Here is a 20,407-nt window from a genome sequence, read left to right on the forward strand (position 1 = left end):
GTTGTAAGTTTTTTTATTTATGACATTTAGTAAAGTTATGTAAAATATTAAGTGCTGTAAATTATTTATCAATAAAAAGTTTTAATTCTTGATTCATTAAAGTAAAAATAAACAGATCCATAATATTAAAAACTTAAGTGTTTTCAAAATAAGAATGTTAAGAATTTTTATTTACCATGAAATACAATAGCAATTAATTTTGCTATATAAATTACATTAGCTTAGTGAAATCAAGAAAATAAATATAAAATAATTTGTAATTAATTAAAAATAGACAGTATGCGAATTATTGTTTATACAAATTAAAATAATTAAGCCTTTCTAAGCTATTGAAAGAAAACAATAGTTTTGAAAAAGGTATTTAAACGTATTACATTAGCTTAGTGAAATCAAGAAAATAAATATAAAATAATTTGTAATTAATTAAAAATAGACAGTATGCGAATTATTGTTTATACAAATTAAAATAATTAAGCCTTTCTAAGCTATTGAAAGAAAACAATAGTTTTGAAAAAGGTATTTAAACGTATAAATTTATGTTTGCAATAGCCGTGGAACTGTGATAGTAAAGAAAATTGTAATATGTGACGTTGATCGGTGATTATTTAAAATGTTGTATTAAATTTGAATTTGTTCAAAGTCAGTTCCTAAATTAGGTTTTTATATTTCAAATTCGTCCCAGCTCAAAAAATATGTTTTTCTTATAGATTCACTTTTACTAAGTATATCAATTGAATATATAGTATTTTATGTATGAAATATAAAATTTGTATGATGGAATATAATTTTAAAACAGATTCAATTTTTTAATTTTGTCACTTGAGTTACTCAGGAGAAATAAATTCACTATTGTTTGCTCACTCAAAAATTTAATTTAAATATCATTTGTATAAATGAAATATAAAAAAATCTTCTACAATTAATTTGAAATTGTGTTGAAAATAAAACTTTCATAAACCTTTTTAAAAATGTTGTTATGTCTATTAAACCTTTAGTATTTAAAAATAAAAGAAAATGTTTATATTTTTTTCCCAATTACAGGAAAAGAGACTATGCACTTTACAATCTAGCTTCCCATCCATTTCTGCGGTGGTTTTGAAAATAACACAATTACAATTAACGTTATCATTCAAAAACTCCGTAATTCCATAAATCATGAAGTACACATGGTCACACTTGCAGTATGGTGATGAAGAGGCATTACAGCTTCAACATCTGCAGGTTTGTCAAGAGACATTTAGGGTTGGCCAATCCTCTGAGAATCAGATGGCGATCCTGTAGATCTTGAGGACTATTATTTAATGTTCACATCGTCATCTGGCACTCAAAAGTGTTAATACCTGGCAAAAATTGTAACATATCCTGTACATGTCATGAAATCTACAAATAAACTCTCTTGTATTTTTAAACAATCAGCATATTTACTTAACATTATTTCTTAAATTTTATCAAAGTCTGCTGCGCTGCATTATTGTTTAATCATTTCAAGCGCAGCTTCTTCGGCCAGTTCTCTTGTTTGTCTTTTATGTCTCAATGGATAAACTGAGTTATTCTTAAAATATTCTTCAATTTCAATAAGTTCCTTTTTGTGAGTCTCTGGTAGGAATACGAATATAAAGAGTGCACCAATTAGAGAGACAATAGAAAACATCCATTGGACTCCAAAGGATCCACCAAGTGCTTCGTCCATGAAGGGGTATATCTTGAGAACCGAGAATATACTAAAGTTGGTGATTCCCATTATAAGGCTTTGGGCCATACCTCGGATCTCTATTGGAAACAATTCAGCACTTATTATCCAGGGGATGGTGTTGAACCCAATACTGCCAAGACTCACGTACATTAAAATGAACAGTATTGGCAAGGAATTCTTCTCTATATTTTCTGTAACAGGCAAAAATGTTTTATATTTTATATCCATTTGATCAGTTTTATTATTTATCTATCACTAAACAACATACTGTGTTGTAGAAGAACATAATATTGGAGCCGAAAAGTAGTATTGTTAATAATGTTGTTTTTACTAACTTATTATTTTTTGTTATTTTTGTTTGTATGAAGTTATTAATTTTTTGATAACTCATTAACAATGTTTTAAATATAGTACAGAAAATGATAAACAGTGCTATTTTTATTGAAAACTTTAATTACTATAAAAGTACAAAATTTGTGATGAGTCAATCGAAAGCCATTAAGCGTTTACAACCGTGCTAATGGCCATTACACACTGTATGTAGTGTAAATATAGCCATGCCAGAGTAGCATTTACAAAACCAATAGTGTTGTGCCTGTCTAAACTTGAATTTCAATTTTTTTTATGTCAATTCTACACATAACGTAGCTATGGTGGGAAGAATTGAATTTGACTCAATTGAATGTCGAGGTTAGCTCCAGTTCACCTTCCGCCTTGTGCAGCGTTTGGAATACGTATAAATTATGTATAAAAAAACTCGGTTGCTTCACCGTGCTTAGAGATTGTGTCTATCGTAACGCATTTGATGAGACAAAGAAAATACCTCCACCTAGATTTCACTATATTTTGTAGTCTAGATTTCTCTGTTATCAAAACAACGTAATAAGTTCATTTTGAGCTTCTTTATCACCGACTTTTTTGGATCTCTTCCGACAAACACGACTGGATTCCAAGAGTCGAGTCTATAACAGCATTAGATTCCAGGTGCTGCACTGAGAGGAAGGTGAATTAGAGCGAAACTCAACATTCACTTGCCAATTCTGATTCACTGTCAAATCTCTCAGTGTGAACAAGAGTTTTCTTGTGGCTTACATTTGTTAGATTTCCTGATGTACATACAGTTATATGAGTAACATCAGTGGAAAAAGTGAACAATTTATTGTATTGAACTATAAACCAATTCCTTTCATACACTATTTTGTAATAACAATAATAATAAATAACTAATTTAGTTATCTTGTACCTTTGTGTTTTGAAATAATATTAAATATTCATACAACATTTTGAAAGAAGTTACCATATACAACATTCATTGATCTGACAAAAGAATTTGTCTGAATGATTTACAAGTTGTTATGTAAACTTAGCAGTCATTGTATTAGACATTAGACAATTTCTCTATTTAAATACTCATAGAGGTAATAATTGTTTGCCATAAGAGATGATACAGTAGCATCATAACTACAGTACATGCAATAGTGTGTAGAAAAAAAAAAAAAACATTTTGAGGAATATTTAGGAGAACAAGGAGAGTTTTCCTTTAGTTTTTCATTCATCAGATTTTTCCAACTAATAAACAAGGGTTGTGTAAGTCATAATGATCTTACAAAGAAGTTAAATTATTACATTATGTAAGGTGTTCCTCTTTCATTTTTGAATTAATATATCTTAGTAACCGAACACAAAAAAATGTTTGTTAATGAGATGTGGTCATAAGAAACTCAGGCTAAGTGGGGTGTCCCGCAGGGCTGTCTTGGGCCCTTTGTTGTTTTTCATATAATTTAACTACTTGCCTAATTCACTCAATATTGGCATCTGATCTCTGTGGTTGGTTAGTATGTAGGCTTATTATAATATGTATTCTTTAGTTCAGTTTTAATAATTAGTGTTGTTTTTATTAAGTGCATGTTTTAAAGTGTGTCTGGAGTTGACACACAACATGGGTGTTGTGATTCCTGACTTGTGCGTGTCACATTGCTTACTGTTCATAATGAATCAAACATTCTTTTAGCACCATTCTGAACTTGTAAGGAAAACAACCTTTCCTAGTCACAGGATGCTAAAGTTTCAAACAAGTTCTAAATAGCAAACATAGGCAGTATAACTTTCATAAGCTTGTACACAAAAACTGGAAAAAACATCCAAGGATGATTTTAGAGAAATATTTACATCTGTTATAAGTCCATCATGGTCAGAATATGGACGTTTTCTTAATTCACATGAATTAATTTTGTTCTAATTACTAACAAACACATTATCTAAATAATTACTTCTTCTGGTTAGTTCCTGATTCAGACAATTAAAATTTTATTGATGTAGGATATTAGAAAACTGTGTGTTTTTTTGTTATGTCGAAATTTGTATTTAAGTCTTCTCCTACTGCAATAGTATAGCTTGAACAGTTACATTTATAATCCAAAAAGCTATCAAAGATTGTCAGAAATCTCTGGGTTACCCGCTGCTGAGTAACACAGTGAGACAACTATTATTGTTAATTTATCAATAGTAACAGCAGGTGCTTCAAAAGCAATTCTCCCTACAGTATAAACTTGGACAGTAATAACCATGAGGATGAGATACCCCTATTTCATTTACAGATAACCAAAGCTGAGATAATCATAGAACAAGGGCCACTTTTTTTTCAACCCCTGATCTGACGCCATGACGGCCAGACACGTGGCAAGTACGCGGTGTGCATAGTATTCGTTTGCGTATCTTTCCAGCTATGACATTTGTCACTGCCAAGCTCAAGTAGATTTTCTTTTTATTTAATCACTACATTAAAATACACACAAACCATATTTTTTTGGTAAACACAAAATAAAAAGTTATAAATATTGGTTCTTGTGTTTTTCACAGTGATTGAAAGTAAGAATAACCAATACAAGCTCCATCTACAACATCTCAATTAGCTAGTTTGCGTTGAGCTGCAGTCACATAAACATGGCCACCTCTATTTGCTCCCCCGCCAGATTTAAATTAAGGAGTGTTATTTTTTTTCTGTAAGCAGAAGAGAATAGTGCAGCAGAAATGCATCGGGGAATATGCCATGTCTACGGAGAAAACATCATGAGAGAAGGTGTTGTGTGTGAATCACGTCAAAAGTTTAAAGATGGCCGAATGTCAAATTCAAGAAATATAAAACCTGAAGCCATACGTAAGTTTTGTGGTTATCAGTCAACATCTTTAGCACCCAGCGAGCACAAATCTTTTTGTAACCTAAACTTTCTACACAATTCACATACAACACCACCACTCATAATGTTTTCTCCGTAGACACGGCACATTATCCAAGGGATATCTGCTACATTATTCTTTTCTGCTTGCAGAAAACAAATAACATTCCTCAATTCACATTTGGAAGGAGAATTAATAGAGGAGGCCATGTTTATGCAACTGCAGCTCAGCGCAAACTAGCTACTTGAAATCGGCTGTGACAAATGTTGTAGCGGGAAGAACACAAAGGACCAACAAATTATACACATAACTTAAAGACATGTTGGCCAGTCATAACATCACCAGGATAGATCTCCCACCCACTAGAGTAACTCTGAACTCTAAATCATCAATTGACTTTGTCTGCTCTAACCTTGACATAGGTAAAATTGACGCTGATTTAATTATCACTGGCCTATCAGACCACAAAGCTCAGCTCTGCTCAGCTAGTATTCCGAACAAAACATTACCTTTGCCCATTTTAACCAATAGACATTTCTCACAGAAAAACCTAGATTACTTCAAAAACCTGCTTCATTTAGAGACATGGCAAAATGTATATAACTCCCCTTCTGTGGAAGAATCCTATGAATATTTTCATGAAATACTCATTCAAACTCTTAATGCAACATGTCCACACAAAAAATCCCGCCCGAAAATAAAATAAAAATTCAAAGCAACCAATGAAGAATCTGAAAGGTTGAGAAAACATTTTCTAAGATCCCTGGAAATGGAATTAACAACTGGCAGTGAGGGTGATAAAATAGAAACAGCTATCAGAAAAAAGAACTATGACCTCTACTTGAAAAAACTGAGGAAACAGTCAACCTCAGACTTCATTAATAACTCACATAACAAACAAAGGGCTGTTTGGGAGGTTATTAACTACGAAAAATGCAATAACAGTAAAAAGGACGAACCACTTAAACTTATAATCAATGAAAAACTGATCCAGGACCCTTTGGAAATAACTGAACACTTCAACCATTACTTTACAAAAATAGCTGACATCACTCTCTGTAACGCTAACCAGGCCATAAATAATCAGCTAACAACATGGAAAGACTATGGCGATGTACCTGACTTCATCCCACACTCAACCACACCGGAAGAAGTCCTTCATATACTCACATCCCTTAAATCAAAACCAGCCGCAGGTGTCGATGAAGTCTCTTCCACACTCCTAAAACACTGTAAAGATGAAATAGCAAATCCCTTATGTCACATAATTATTAACCTGTCGTTTTCACAAGGTGTCTTTCCTATGAAACTGAAACTTGCAAAAGTATTTCCTAAACACAAGAAAGGCAATACAACATCAGTGGAAAACTATAGACTATATCGATTCTTCCAATGATATCAAAAGTAATTGAAAAAATCTTTCTGAATCAATTGACAGCACATCTGACTACTCAAAACATCTTGACGCCTCAACAGCATGGCTTCTTACGAGGAAGATCCACCACCACGGCTATAGTTCAACTGACAGAGTTTATTATCGACAAACTTGAAGAAGGTACAATAGTAACCGCCATGCTACTAGACTTCAGCAAGGGAAGCATGCTCCAAAAAGTAGGGAATATGGGCATCAGGGGAGCATCACATGACTGGCTTGCTAGCTACCTGAAAGATCGACAGCAACTAGTGGAAGTAAACTATACCAGAAACAACACATCCCATAAAGCAAGATCAACCTTACTCCCAATCACTAGAGGTGTACCTCAGGGATCTATACTTGGACCAGTGCTCTTCATATTGCTGACAAATGACCTACCAAGCTATCTTCTTGACTGGGCCCAAGCTATGCTATATGCAGATGACACCGCTCTTCTTATTGCAAAAAAAGACACAGAATCTCTTGAAATAAATTCATTTATAGCCCTGAATATGACAAAGCAATACTGCCAACATAATGACCTAGTTCTTAATGAGAGCAAAACACAACAATTAATATGGAAAGGCCGGAGAACCAATAACTACTATGGCTTACCTGAAATAATCCAAGATAATGAAGCCAAATATCTCGGCATAACAATAGATGACAATCTCTTTTGGAACTCACACATTGATTGTCTTTGCAGCAAGCTCAACTCTAGTATCTATGCCCTTAAAAGAATAAAAAGTACTTGTAACAATGATACTACCAGGACAGCATACTTCTCTCTTTTTGAATCTCATCTGAGGTACGGACTACTCGTGTGGGGCAACTCCTCAGTAAGAAACAGGGAGCGGGTTCTGGTTCTACAAAAGAAAGCAATTCCAATTCTTGCGGGACTGACTCCTCAAGACTCATGCCGTCAGGCATTTGGAGAACTAGTGATCTTGACAGCTGTCTCACTCTACATCTGCGAGACCATCTGCTTCACAATAGCTCAGAAACCTGACCAGCTAGGTGACACACACAGCTATGACACCAGAAACGCCTATGACTATGCCTTCCCCACACACCACCTGACCCTATTTGAAAAGAAACCTACATACATGGGGAGAAAACTTTTCAATCAGCTTCCAGAGGACCTCAAGAGACGCAGAGATGAGAAGTACTTCAAGACAGCACTTAAGGCCTGGCTGCTGCAGAAACCATATTACACCCTAGAAGAATTTTTAAATACCTGATTGTACAACTAAATTATATTGACACAATTCTGTACTCCATGTATACGAATAAAGATTTCTGTATTCTGTATACCTGTAGATTATTATGTTTATAACACAAATAAAGTATATTAATTATTTTATTTCTTATACAGCTGTGATTTATTTGTTTTCTTACCTTGTTGTATTTCCTTGGTAAGATATCCAGCTATGAATATTGAAATGGCCATACCAATACTGCTGTATATGAACAGAGGTCGACGGCCAAAATGTCTCAACAGGATAGAAGTAACGACAGTCGTGATTAGTCTCACAACTCCAACCCCAACAGAGCTCAGGAAAGGGTCAATTGATGTACCTACACTCTACAATTAAGCGTGGTAATTAGAAATTTAAATCTTATCTTATTTATAAACAAGTAGGTGAGGTGGGTATATAAGTACTAGACCGTTCATGTTTTCACTACCCCTATTTTTCTATTTATTTCATTATCTAGAAGTGCATTTCTTTTCAGAGATGGAATCATGAAGTTATAAAATAATTTGGAACTAGTGTATCTTTTGATAATCATTACAATAAAATAAAACTTTCTATTCAACTAGCTAATAAATTTGGGTGAACTTTGAATATTGATTAGTTCCTGGACAGAAATGATTTTCCACATGCTTCAACAGTAAGTATTCATCACATTTTGATATGAAAAAGTCAATCATCCTCTCTGAATCCAGTTTTGGCAAAAGTATGGATAAGGGTCATTCTCCATAAACTGTCCAATAACTTGTCCTTATGAATATCATTTATTTAATATAAAATTCATATTTTTTTATATTAATTGGAAACTGTAACATATTATCTTAAGACACTATCAAGTTTCAAGTAAAAATAAAAAGATTCATTTAATAAAAATAAGTCCACAGAATATGACTAATCATGTCCATGGGCATTCTCAAGGTACGTTTTCATCTATACCTTGGATGAGTTGGATTCTGTGTATGGGGACTCTGCACTATCATTTACCATAGTGAAATTTTGGGCTGCCGAATGAAACATAGCCGTAAGAGCTTGGGAGATGACGAAAGTTTGGCACATCCAAAAACTATAACTATCGATGAAAACATTGGCAAAGTACACCAAATAGTGCTAGACGATCGACATATTAAAGTCAAAGAGATAGAAGAGGTTATTAACGTATTAAAAGAACATGTTCGTTACATATTAAATCAACATTTAAACACTCCACATGTTGGTTGTCACGTTTACTCACGTTAGACCAAAACCGTGTTTGAATGAACATTTCCAATACTCTTTTTGCGCAGTTTAGGCAAAATAAATCCGAGTTTTGACACCAATTAATTACTGTAGATGAAACTTGGATACACCATTATACGCCCGAAACAAAAATACAGTCCAAACAGTTGAATGCTAAAGAGCAACCAGCTCCAAAGAATGCAAAAACTATGATAGTCATGGAGTTATTTTAATAAATTATCTTCAAAAAGGAAAACCATTACAGAAGCTTACTATGCATCATTACTTGACAAGCTGAAGGCAGAACTTTTGGAAAAACGGTCACATTTGGAGAAAAAGAAAATCCTGTTTCATCAAGACAACGCATCGTCTCACACCTTAGCAGTTGTCATGGCAAAAATCCACAAATTACGGTTTGAACTACATAACCATCCGCCTTACTGACCAGATCTAGCCCCAAGCAACCTTTTTTACTATACTGCTAAAGAATTATTTGATTTAAAACTTAATGTCTATTGCCCACATATCTTGTCCGTGGATAAAACAAGTCCATAGACTTGATGATAATTAAAAAATCCTGTTATTTGGTCAAGTAATTTTTAGATGACAACCTTAAAATTGCAATTTTTTGTCATAGTAACAATCCAGTTTTTATGTGAAATGAAGGAAATATTATAAAACTATCTTACCTGTGCAATTGGCTGGCAACTGATATGATTGTATGACCTTTACAACGTCTCAACTTCACTTCTAATTTGAAACAACTCTTCACTATAAAAATCTACAACCTTTCACATATTATCCAAGGTCACCAAGAATTTTCTCTTTACCAGACTACTGCTGTCACCTTCTGAGTTTTTTTAGAACTTTAATAACTGTGTCCACAGACATGATGGTTGGTATGAGACAATAAAAAATTAAATAAATGCATTATAATAATAAAAATGGTGGCACAATAGTTTAAACATGGTCTTAACTATGTTTATCATTAAAATAAATTTTTAATAACATATATTTTTAGACCAATTACTTCTCACAATATTGTGATCTGTTGTCTGTGACGCAAGCCTCATGTCCGTGGATATAAAACTTAATAAATGTATGTTTTAAAAGTGGTGTTTAGCAAGATGGTATGGTTGAAATTTAGATGTTAAGTGTAATTGAAAACTGTCAACTTTACTTTAATAAAATTTTGCGTTTGATGGAGGATGACCCATAAACCTATAAGAACTATTAACATACAAGTATTATGAAATGTTAACAGTTATTAATGTTTTATTTTGCGTTTATATGGTCCGTACTGGTCATCCTTAGTGTATGTGGAAAAATCTAGGTGACCAATGATTCAAAAATGCTTGACATAGGTGCAGCATGATGAAGAGAATGCTTATTACTGTTTTGTTACTGTAAAGGAATTGTTCATCTAATCATGAGTTCAGTTATACAAGAACACTACTATTTAAGATGTGTGTGAATAATGCTGTATTGTAAAACCTAAAAGGGCTCTTGTGATTGTCAGTTCTAACCAAAAAAATATTCATGAAAGAGATCAGAAATAATAAAATAATACAGAGGAACAAGCACTTGTAGGAAGAGAAAGATATTACCTTGGTTGATTATTTTAATACCTGGAAGAAAGAGACGGTGTAGTAAATTGTGATTAAAATTCCTGAAAACTGTTGGAGGATAAAAATAACAATGAGAAGAAGTGCAGGTTTGTAGCCAGTTGGTTTGGTCAGGCCTTGTATAAGTGTCCCAAAAGCAGAACTACTTTGAGATTCTTGTCTTTGCTTTTTGTTTAGTTCTTTGATCATTTTTGCTAGTTGCTCCTCAGCTATGTTTTCCTGAAATTTAAATAAAAATATAGACTGTAGTATAACTTAAACTGAGGCATCCAAATAATACTGTGGATGTTGTTGAGAATGAGAATGAGAATGAGAATATCTTTATTTACAATCTTTGAGATTATAAACAGTGTCATTAAATTCTGTTATATAATTATATAAACGATTTACAAAGTAATTAATAGCATTTTTGCACATGCTGCCAAAAAATATGGTTTATGAATGTATCTTTCAAGATTCAAGATCTTTATTGGCCATTAAATAACATTTTCAGTTACAGTAGGCTTCGTCATGAAAAAACATTTGACATAAAAACTAATTTATACACCTAATTAGTTATATGTTTATATAACAGTTGTACATTAACCAGATGTATTTTGTAACAGATCAAACATGTTGCACTTCATGTACTCGTCAACAAAGAAAAAAAGCCCAGCACAAATCTTTAGTTTAAATTAATTAATTAGCAGTTCTCTTATAGCTAGTAGTAGTTTGTTGGGAATTGTAATTATTATAGATCCAAGTTAGTTTTATTAGAGGTCCTACAAGATTATATCAAAACCTAGTGTTGTAATCATGTACTAACTCATGAGAGATAGAGGTGTTGATATTTTCTCTAACATACATTAAATTCTGATATATGTAAATACAAGCAAGAGTCATTATTTTAAAATTACAAAAAGTCTGTCTGGAGGACTTTTGATTAGAAAGATCTGCCATTAACCTGATTGCCTTTTTTCGCCACACAAAAACGTTTTTGGAGGCAACGGAGTTGCCCCATAGACAAATACCATAACAATGGTTTAGATGGAACAGTCCAAAGTAGGATTATCTTGGATTAAAAACTAATTTAAAATGTGAGTTTTGAGTATGAAACCAAATTTGTGTAGTTCACAGAATTTTCAATATTTAAATACCTTCTGGTATAGTAATAAGAGAGACTTAAGTGCCTGCTCAGATTTGCCCCTGGATACTAGCCAGGCAGGACTTTCTGGAGACCATAAAGATATCAGCAGGAGAGGCAGGATGCAGTAAGAAATAGATATCCAGGAAATGGTCCTCCAATGAAAAAAGGCTCCTTTTGCATACATGCATATCATTCCTGGAACAAATGGGTCACAAATTTAAATTAACACTCTCACTGTGGGTCAGTGTTTGGACAGTGGAACGTCTTCTGCAAAAACTGTTTGGCATTGTCCAAACATTTGCGTTACTAAGTTACAGCGCTCTTGTTTCATTTGTTATGTGCTTCATTCTTCCAGTAGAATCCTGAAACTGTTCAAGCTTGTTCTGAACAAATGTTACTTACTTTCTGACACTCATTTTTGCCCGGAAATGCGAGCCGACTGTTTAAACAGTTTTAGATGAATTTTTTACGTTCTTTGCTGCAATCTAGTGGAGAAAAGTTTAACATAATATGTTTCTACTTTTCCCCCTTTCATTATTCTTTTGTTGAATAGGCGTATTACGTTCTATGACTGTTATAATGTCACAACCAAGATTAGTGTATATGGCATGTGATAGAGTGGCAGGCCTGCGCAGTGAACGATGCTCTGACATCTACCACAAACGATTGTATTTTAAAGATTACAGGGAGAAGGGAGGGACTGGAAATAAGAGTAATTAGTCTGTGTGTGTTGAATCATTCACTTCAATCAAACACTTTAAATGTATATAAATCGTTTTGCAGAAAAATCCAGAAAAAAAGAATTTTGATTTTGCAAAATACAAAAAGAGGATGCACAATATGTGGTACCCTCTTTACTGCTGCTAAATGTTTGAAAATCAGACTTGTAATAATTTTTAAACTACTCTTTTTAGTTTGCTGTATGTTTGGTAGTTGTATTGTTAGATTAACAGGCACAAGACTATTTGTACATACAAATTGAAGGATTTATACTACTCCAAAAAAACATCCATAATATGTAACTAAGGGTGAGGATGAGGGGGATAGAAGCCCTCATCCCCATAAGGTGTACAGAGTAAAAAAAGGTATAACAGCAAGCCAACTTGCTTGAAGCACAGCAGTTAAATGTTTTACCTTGAGTTAAACCTAAGTCATTGATTTAAATTTAGATTTATTCATATTATTTTATACCCCTAGTGTAGTGAGATCTTCTATCACATTCATCCTCCCCAAAGCCAAGTCCTAGTTACACCACTATTTGTTGAAATTTATACAAAGATCTATTTATATATATATATATATATATATATTTAAAAAAAATTATCATACAGTTTTCAGCGTAATTTAGAGAAGTATGAATGAAATTCTAGCCATGATTAGCCATAGGCAAAGTTTGATCATTGATTTTTAAGAATGAAATATTGTAATGTCATGAATGAGAGCTGAACAGTACAGGATTAGTTTTCTGTTCTAGCAGTTACATTTAGAATATGCTATTTTTACATACATACCTAAAGACAGTAGTGAAGTTTGAGTGCAGGCAAGGGCCCCTCTATTCTTAGGCTTAGCCACTTCTGTCACATATACAATTGCAGTGTTGAAAGAAAGTGCTGAAACAGTTTACTTCTGCAATGTTTTGATATTAAATATTAATTCCATAAATATAATATTTTCGTAACAAAAAAAATATATATATATTTTTTTTAAAAAAAAAGGAAAACAAGAAATGAAACAGAAAAATCTATATTTTGTCTAAATTACAAGATATTTTCAAGAGATGTAAAAGTTTATACATACTAATCTACTAAAGTGTTTTAACAAAACAAAATAAACATATATTAATAAAAAAAATTTGAATTATAAAGAGAAAATTATTTCCATTATACACGGAATATTAATTTATAAAATAAATTTGTAGTTAATGGTGTAATTTAATAAAATTTAAATAGTTCATTTTATCTCTACAACTACCCATATCTTACATTTAGACTATTAGGATGTTTAGTTTGTAGAACCCTGTGATAAGCTATTTCCAAATGATTAATTTTTGGTTTTTGAATTTGATGACCTTTTAAAGAAAAAAAGCATTCATTGGATTTTTTATGCTCCATTGCAGTCTTTTGGACAGTATTTATGCAACAAATGGTAAATGCCATTGTTGGGTTCACAAGTCACTTTATCAATATTATTGGATCATTTCTTTTTGTTGTGCTGCTACAGAAATTGTTTTAATTTGTTATTAAATTGCAAATTTTGCAGTGAGGCTTATAACAAGGTTTACAGCCAAAAAGTTTGTTTAAATGTTGGATTAGTTCATCAGAGGGTAGTTTAGGTCTTAATAAACTTTTTCAAATTTTTAGGCTTTTTAAGATTATATATACACATCTTGCAAAAGAAGGAATAGTGGTTTACTAAATACTAGCATGTTAATACATGCATTGCTAAAAATAAATCAAAACTCATTAGGCATGCTAATATATGTTTTTACTTATTAATATACAATGTCATGAGGTAATTCCAGCAACATAAAAAATTTAAGACACCAAATTCCTTGGAAATATAACGTTTGTGTCTCCAATCTGAGATGGCAGCACATAGCCTCATATAATTTTCATGTACACTATTTATGACATTACTCCTACCACCCTCTGAATTTTTTCAGGGGGTATGCCACTTGTCAAAGCAGGCAACTGTACACTTGCATAATTTGGTTATAAGTCAAATCAGAGACGTTAGCAGTGAATGTGTTATCTGTTACGGAATACCTTCCAAAGAATATTGTTACACAACAGTAAAACTACGCTGAACAGAGTACAATATGGACAAAACTACTGCAATATAAATAAAAACCTACAAATAATTCATAAATGTAAGAAAAGTAGTTTAATGTCCACGCTTGAAGATCCTGAGATATACAAAGCATTAAAATGTGCCCCTGACAATGTACTGAATGATAAGTTAAACACTCCAGCCAATTCATTGTTTGATATGGCAATGCACCTGGAAATTGTCCATCTGGTGATGTGTTGCAATTTATTCTTCCAGCACGCATAATCATGTGGCCTTCGTGTCGCTATGATTTGTGTTTTGAAGATATATGTATTATTTATTTAAGTGTTGTGTTGTGTACTATATATTTTTTTATTTTAACCTGCAACAAAAACGCTAACGCGTAGGTACCTTATGATGTCAGGGTGTTGATGAAACCTGTCATAACATCACAATATTGTGAAACATAATAAGGTAAATTTATAATTAATTAAAAATCAAAATGTTTCATTCAGCAATGAGAAATGGTTTTGGTGTACACAAATATAATTTAAATGCTTCAAATTTATGGATTATGTTATATGTTTCTCAAATTCAATTAACTCAAGTGAAACCTCTATAATTTGTGCTTTAATTAAAATTTGGGTAGTTGCCTTTGCAATTGTTGAGGTTACCCCTCTCTTATTGTAGGTTATTGATTTGAATGTCAATTAAATTTTATCAAATTGGCTCGTATCATTACCATCCAAAATGATAGCTATTATATGCAAATGGTTCTTCAAGGTTCTAAAAAAAGTCTAAATTACAATGAATTAATAATGATGAATATTAACAATGAATATTAAATTTACATAAAATCAAAGGCTTGTAGTTAAATCATATTTCCAACTTCTTGATTATAATACACATTGAAACATACTAAGGTATGAAAAAAAAATTTATTTCTTTCCGCACATTTTAAGACTACAACCTTTAAATTACTTTTAAATTACCTTTAATAGTTTTTTTATGACAGTTATTTAAAATCTAGGCATTATTTTTTGATGACACTGTATTAATCAGCCATGTAGTGAACTTGTCATCTTAGGTATTAATCTTAGAACATGAAATTTTCAATTATTTAATTTATTAAGTAGTTTTACATAACACTTTTTTCTATTTTTTAAGCTTTAAATTACATTGCTGTATCAATTTTGTTTTATGTTCAGTAAACTTAATTTCTAAGTACTTCTGCATTCAATCTTTTTTTTAATTCAAGCCATTGGTTCTTCATATATATGCAAAATAAATTAATTTTTAATGTTTATAATGTATACATTTTCGTATAACTTAGTTTGACATAGTCTACTGCCATTTTTATAAACAAATTTTTCTTGCATCAGAACTTCATATCTTGAAATAAACAGCATCACGTCATTCACATATTTACATGTGGTAATGTGAATTGTTTCCATTCATTTGGTTGTCTAATACTCACAGGCATTCTATAATATTATTGCATATTACTGCAATCCATTAATTATTAGAAATGTTCATTTTAAGAACAATTTAATTTTAATCATGTTCTGCTTTTTTCCAGGATTTATTATCTTGGCTATCGGCCATTGCTTTCACTGTAATTTATTACCTATTTTATATGAAAATAATTGTATTGCTTTTTTTGCTGGATTTCAGTTTTGAATCTGGTATTTTTCTATTTACTCTGAAGAAGGCTGTAGTCATAACAATTCATAAATGCTCTTTAAAAACTTTATGTAATAATTTTCGTCCTTTTTTGTTGCCGAAATAATAATGAAAAAATAATGAAGAGTATATTAATGTCCTTTTTTGATTAAATCACTCTTTTCAGTGAAAATCAATTTGGCTATAGAGATGCTACAAGTACAGAACATGCCTTGCAGTACTTCATGCTGAATGTCTATGATGGTCTTAATGAAAATAAATATGTTAGCGGCCTCTTTCTCGATATACGATAAGCATTTGATACGGTGAACCATTCGATACTGGAACCTCAAATCAGGCTTAGCCTTTGAGGCCCTAAATTTTCTCATCTAACTGTAAAAATATGTGAAATATAGTGATAATATTTTATGTTGTATTCTTCAATTTTATAGAAATGTAGAATATCCTATGTGTGATATATATATATATATATATATATATATATAATATATATATATATATATATATTACTCTTATCTTTGTATTGTGTTGTAGTGAGAAAATAAATTCTTTCTTCTCTCTTTGTTTTAACAATTCATTATTGTCAATGTGTCCTAACAAATTTAGTTTATTATTAATGATGCTTATGGATAAAAGAAGGAAAGCTTTAGAATCAGTTCTATATTCATATCTATGTGCCTCAGATTTAATTATTAATTTTTGAGGTAAACGAAATTAAATAACAAAATAGCATCATTAAGAGATAACATAAACTACAACAATAAAATATTACAACAATTTAATCATTACTTAAGGCAAATAGGTACCCATTGATGCACCAGTGAGTAGTCGTCCAAGCAGTAGTAGGACCAGGTTGTTGGCTGTAGCAATACATAGCCAACCGATTATGAAAGGTACCGCTGCTGCCTTGATTGTCTTGACACGACCTATCCTATCCACAAGGCATCCTCCCAGAATAGAACCAAGTAGTGCTACCAGGGGGACAATACTTGCTGTAACATAGTTTCAATGTGTTTATCTTATGGAAATGATGATATGTAGATTAACTCTATGATTATGATAATGTCACTGAAAAGTGACGTAATATTGAGCAGTCAAAGTTAATAAACATGCTTTGTTTTCTTTTACACACACACACACACACACACACACACACACACACACACACACACATATTTTTTTTTTTTTTGGAGAAACATCTTCATCACTTAGGCTGAGGATGAACAATCATCGACAATGTTCGACATCAAAATTTACTTAGACTCGTGTCTGCACATGCTATGCAACACAATCATAACCTTGAAAATCGTTTCTCTCTAATTGGCATCAAGTAGTTTCAAAATTATGAAAATAAAGAATACAAAAAATTATTGCTAAGAAGATATTTATGAACAAGCAAACATAATGGCTCTTCAATCAAAATCACCAGTTGGATTAAATCTGAGACACAGTTAATTTAAATTAATTATTCAAACATTTTGATCTATCTCTGTATTTAGGAAAAGTTACATGTTTTATTGTACTTGTTTCGATACCATATATTTTTGTTGTTATATGTTATAACCTTCACTCTTACATTTGTTTATATTTTATTTATACAAGCTTTTGATAATGTCACTGAAAAGTGACTAAATATTAAGCTTTCGAAGTTAAGAAACATGTTTTGTTTTCCTTTATACCTCTCTCTCTCTCTCTCTCTCTCTCTCTCTCTCTCTCTCTATATATATATATATATATATATATATATATATATATATATATATATATATATATATAGTGACTTATTAAAAATGCAAATGTGGGGTGACATGAAAGAACTTATTAAATTCAAAAATTATTCAATACAGACCGCTTTTGGGTTGCCAGCTCTCTTAATGGATAAAATTTAAAAATTAAAATATGTACTGTAAATAAATGAAGGCATTATATACATGTTTCCTTATTCTGGATCATTCAAAATTCCCTTTGAACAAAATTAACTCAATCAGCTTATATCCAACTGTTGACAATAATTATATGGGTTGCTTTTCAATATTACTTTTGTGTAATATTGCTTTTTCACCTAAATTAATAAATGCTACTGCAAACTAATATCTGTTGGTAACCCAGCAGGGATCACTTCTGGCTGGTTTATACCTACCAGTTGAACCCACCACTGGGCACAGCAAAAACCGATGTGCCACTTCAATCTGGGCAACCTTATGGATGTCCAGTAGCGGCACATCACTAACTGCAAATGTTGAGATTCTGGGGTTCATGGGCAATTTGATAGGTTTAGTCTACTGTGGAAGATGACTGTTGGAGTTGGTGGGGTTTGTTCCCTTACCTCAGAGGTTCTTGTTAACCTCAACAAGGTTGTGCCACCCCTTGCCTACTTTGACTGGAGAGGCTGGTTCAGAGCTGGCCTCCCCTTCTTCCGGGATGACTTTGAGATGTAGTGCCCTAATTCTTCCTCATGGATCTCGATAGGAGGCGGCCCCTACTCTTTAACCTTACCCATCCTGAATATCCAATCACTCCGGAAGCAGCGCAAAGGTTCTTACAGGACTAAGTGCAATTTATAAGCTTCTTGTCCTAAGAGAACAAAAAAAAAATATCTGTTGGTAAATTACCTATCCATGAGACATCTTCTTTGGTAACATTTATGCTAGAATCCGATCGTTCAAGTTGGGGAATCAAAATTGCTGAAAATCCAACGATACCTCCCACCGTAAAGTGGAATGTTGATGCTGATACACAAGCTAGTACCTAAAATTGAAAGTAATAAAGACACTGAATTAAGAGTTAAATTATTGGGCTCAATGAAAAAGACACTTAGTTATGGAATATATTCAAAATCTCCCTTGAGTAATTTATTAGTAAAATCTATTAATGTACTTGTCTGATAAATTGTTGTAAAAGTAATAGTTTATTTGACTGTTAACTTAAGAGCCAGTTGTAGTGAAATGACCTTGAGCAATGACCTATAAGAATAATGTCAAACAGTTTTACATCTTATGTTTTTGCCATAGAATCATGAGACATATCTCATTTTAAAAATAGGTTTAATACAATCCTAACGTGATTTAGTTTTAATTGTAAAGTGTATACTTTCTTAATATGTAAAATATAAAGTACCTATATAAAAGTTAACTTTTTTCTGAATAACAAATAAAAATAGTTTTGATGCAATTTAACCATATCTTAAAAATGAGACTTCACTATGATCTATCACTAAAAGTAAGGAATGAAAGTGTTTGAAGTATACCATTGTTCTTATAGGACTAAAATTAAGATAGCCACCAATACAGTCGATTCTTAATTCATATAAATCTTCCCTTGGTAAAAAAACTGTCTAGAAGATAAATAACAATATTCAAGCCATGGAGCTGCTTAGTAATTAATAGGTTATTTACAAACTACCACCAATGGGTGGATAGGATGGCTACTTGTTGGTCAAAATCACCACCTATAGCTCGGAGGTTAATAAAGGTCATTATAATATTACTCGTTCATTATTGTATATTGCATTAATATTACCTATTGATTGTCACTATACTCTTTAGATAAAGCTGGTAGTGTGGCTCTCATTAATAATAAGAATATACAAGACTGTTTATTTATCATTTAGTACCTCAGAGTATTAGAGTATTATAAGTATTTGGTATCTCAGAAAATATTACTGTTCCAGAAAAGTTTTAAACATGGTTTGTTTTATTCAGTTTTTGTAATTTATAGCAATGGCAAATATCCATAATCAATTGTCCTTTCAAATCATCCATTGCTAAATAATGAATTTTAAACTAAGGATTGTAACAAGGTTGTAAAAATGCTAGCTCATTATTGAAGAATAAAAACATAAATTTCGAGGATAGTTAGCAAATTAATTCACCCTAAACAAGAATAATAAAGACACATTGTTGTTTTGTTTCAAGAAATTTATGTAAGTGTTCAAAATAAATTTGTAGAATTCTCTGTTTGTTAAAACTGGTGGGTCTGCAAATAATAATAAAAACAATGGGTGGGTCAAAATCAAGGTTTTGCCAAAGTAGTAGATAAGCATATTAAAACTAAGAAGGCCCCACAAAGAGCTAGTGGGGTCCAGATATCCAAAACAGAAGTAGGGATCAATGAATAAAATTTATCTCACCATATAGTCTTTTACAGTATTACAATAAAACACTCAATATTTTGAAGACTGATATCTATTATCTTCTTCAGTTGTCCATTTATGAGCCACCAATATCATCTAGAAAGTTACTGGTGTATCATGTTATCTAGCATTTTTTAGATTAAGATAACAAATATTCAAACTAAATACCTCTGCCGATGCTTTGAAAACCATGTTTTGTTTGGTTGTACAAACTTTATTTGAAACATTTACAACATGGTCTGAATTTGTTGTCTCTTCATACCAAGTGAATTTGGGTGGCTGCCATAAACCGTGTGTTGCTGAAAACAACAAATATTCAT

At 31.9% G+C, this 20,407-nt stretch overlaps 1 protein-coding gene across 1 annotated transcript; it reads right to left on the reverse strand.

The window, feature by feature from the left end:
* Nucleotides 1-917: 917 nt before the first annotated feature.
* LOC124352927 (facilitated trehalose transporter Tret1-2 homolog) lies at nt 918-20,407 on the reverse strand. Its single transcript, XM_046802658.1, has 8 exons — nt 20,256-20,407; nt 18,568-18,703; nt 16,762-16,947; nt 13,015-13,113; nt 11,514-11,698; nt 10,381-10,596; nt 7,683-7,869; nt 918-1,884 (listed from the first exon to the last, which is right to left on the reverse strand). The coding sequence occupies exons 1-8, from the start codon at nt 20,277-20,279 to the stop codon at nt 1,469-1,471; spliced, it is 1,449 nt and encodes a 482-aa protein (XP_046658614.1). The 5' UTR covers nt 20,280-20,407; the 3' UTR covers nt 918-1,468.

This window comes from Homalodisca vitripennis, chromosome 1 (assembly GCF_021130785.1).
Source record: "Homalodisca vitripennis isolate AUS2020 chromosome 1, UT_GWSS_2.1, whole genome shotgun sequence".
In the NCBI taxonomy this organism is placed as follows: Eukaryota; Metazoa; Arthropoda; class Insecta; order Hemiptera; family Cicadellidae; genus Homalodisca; species Homalodisca vitripennis.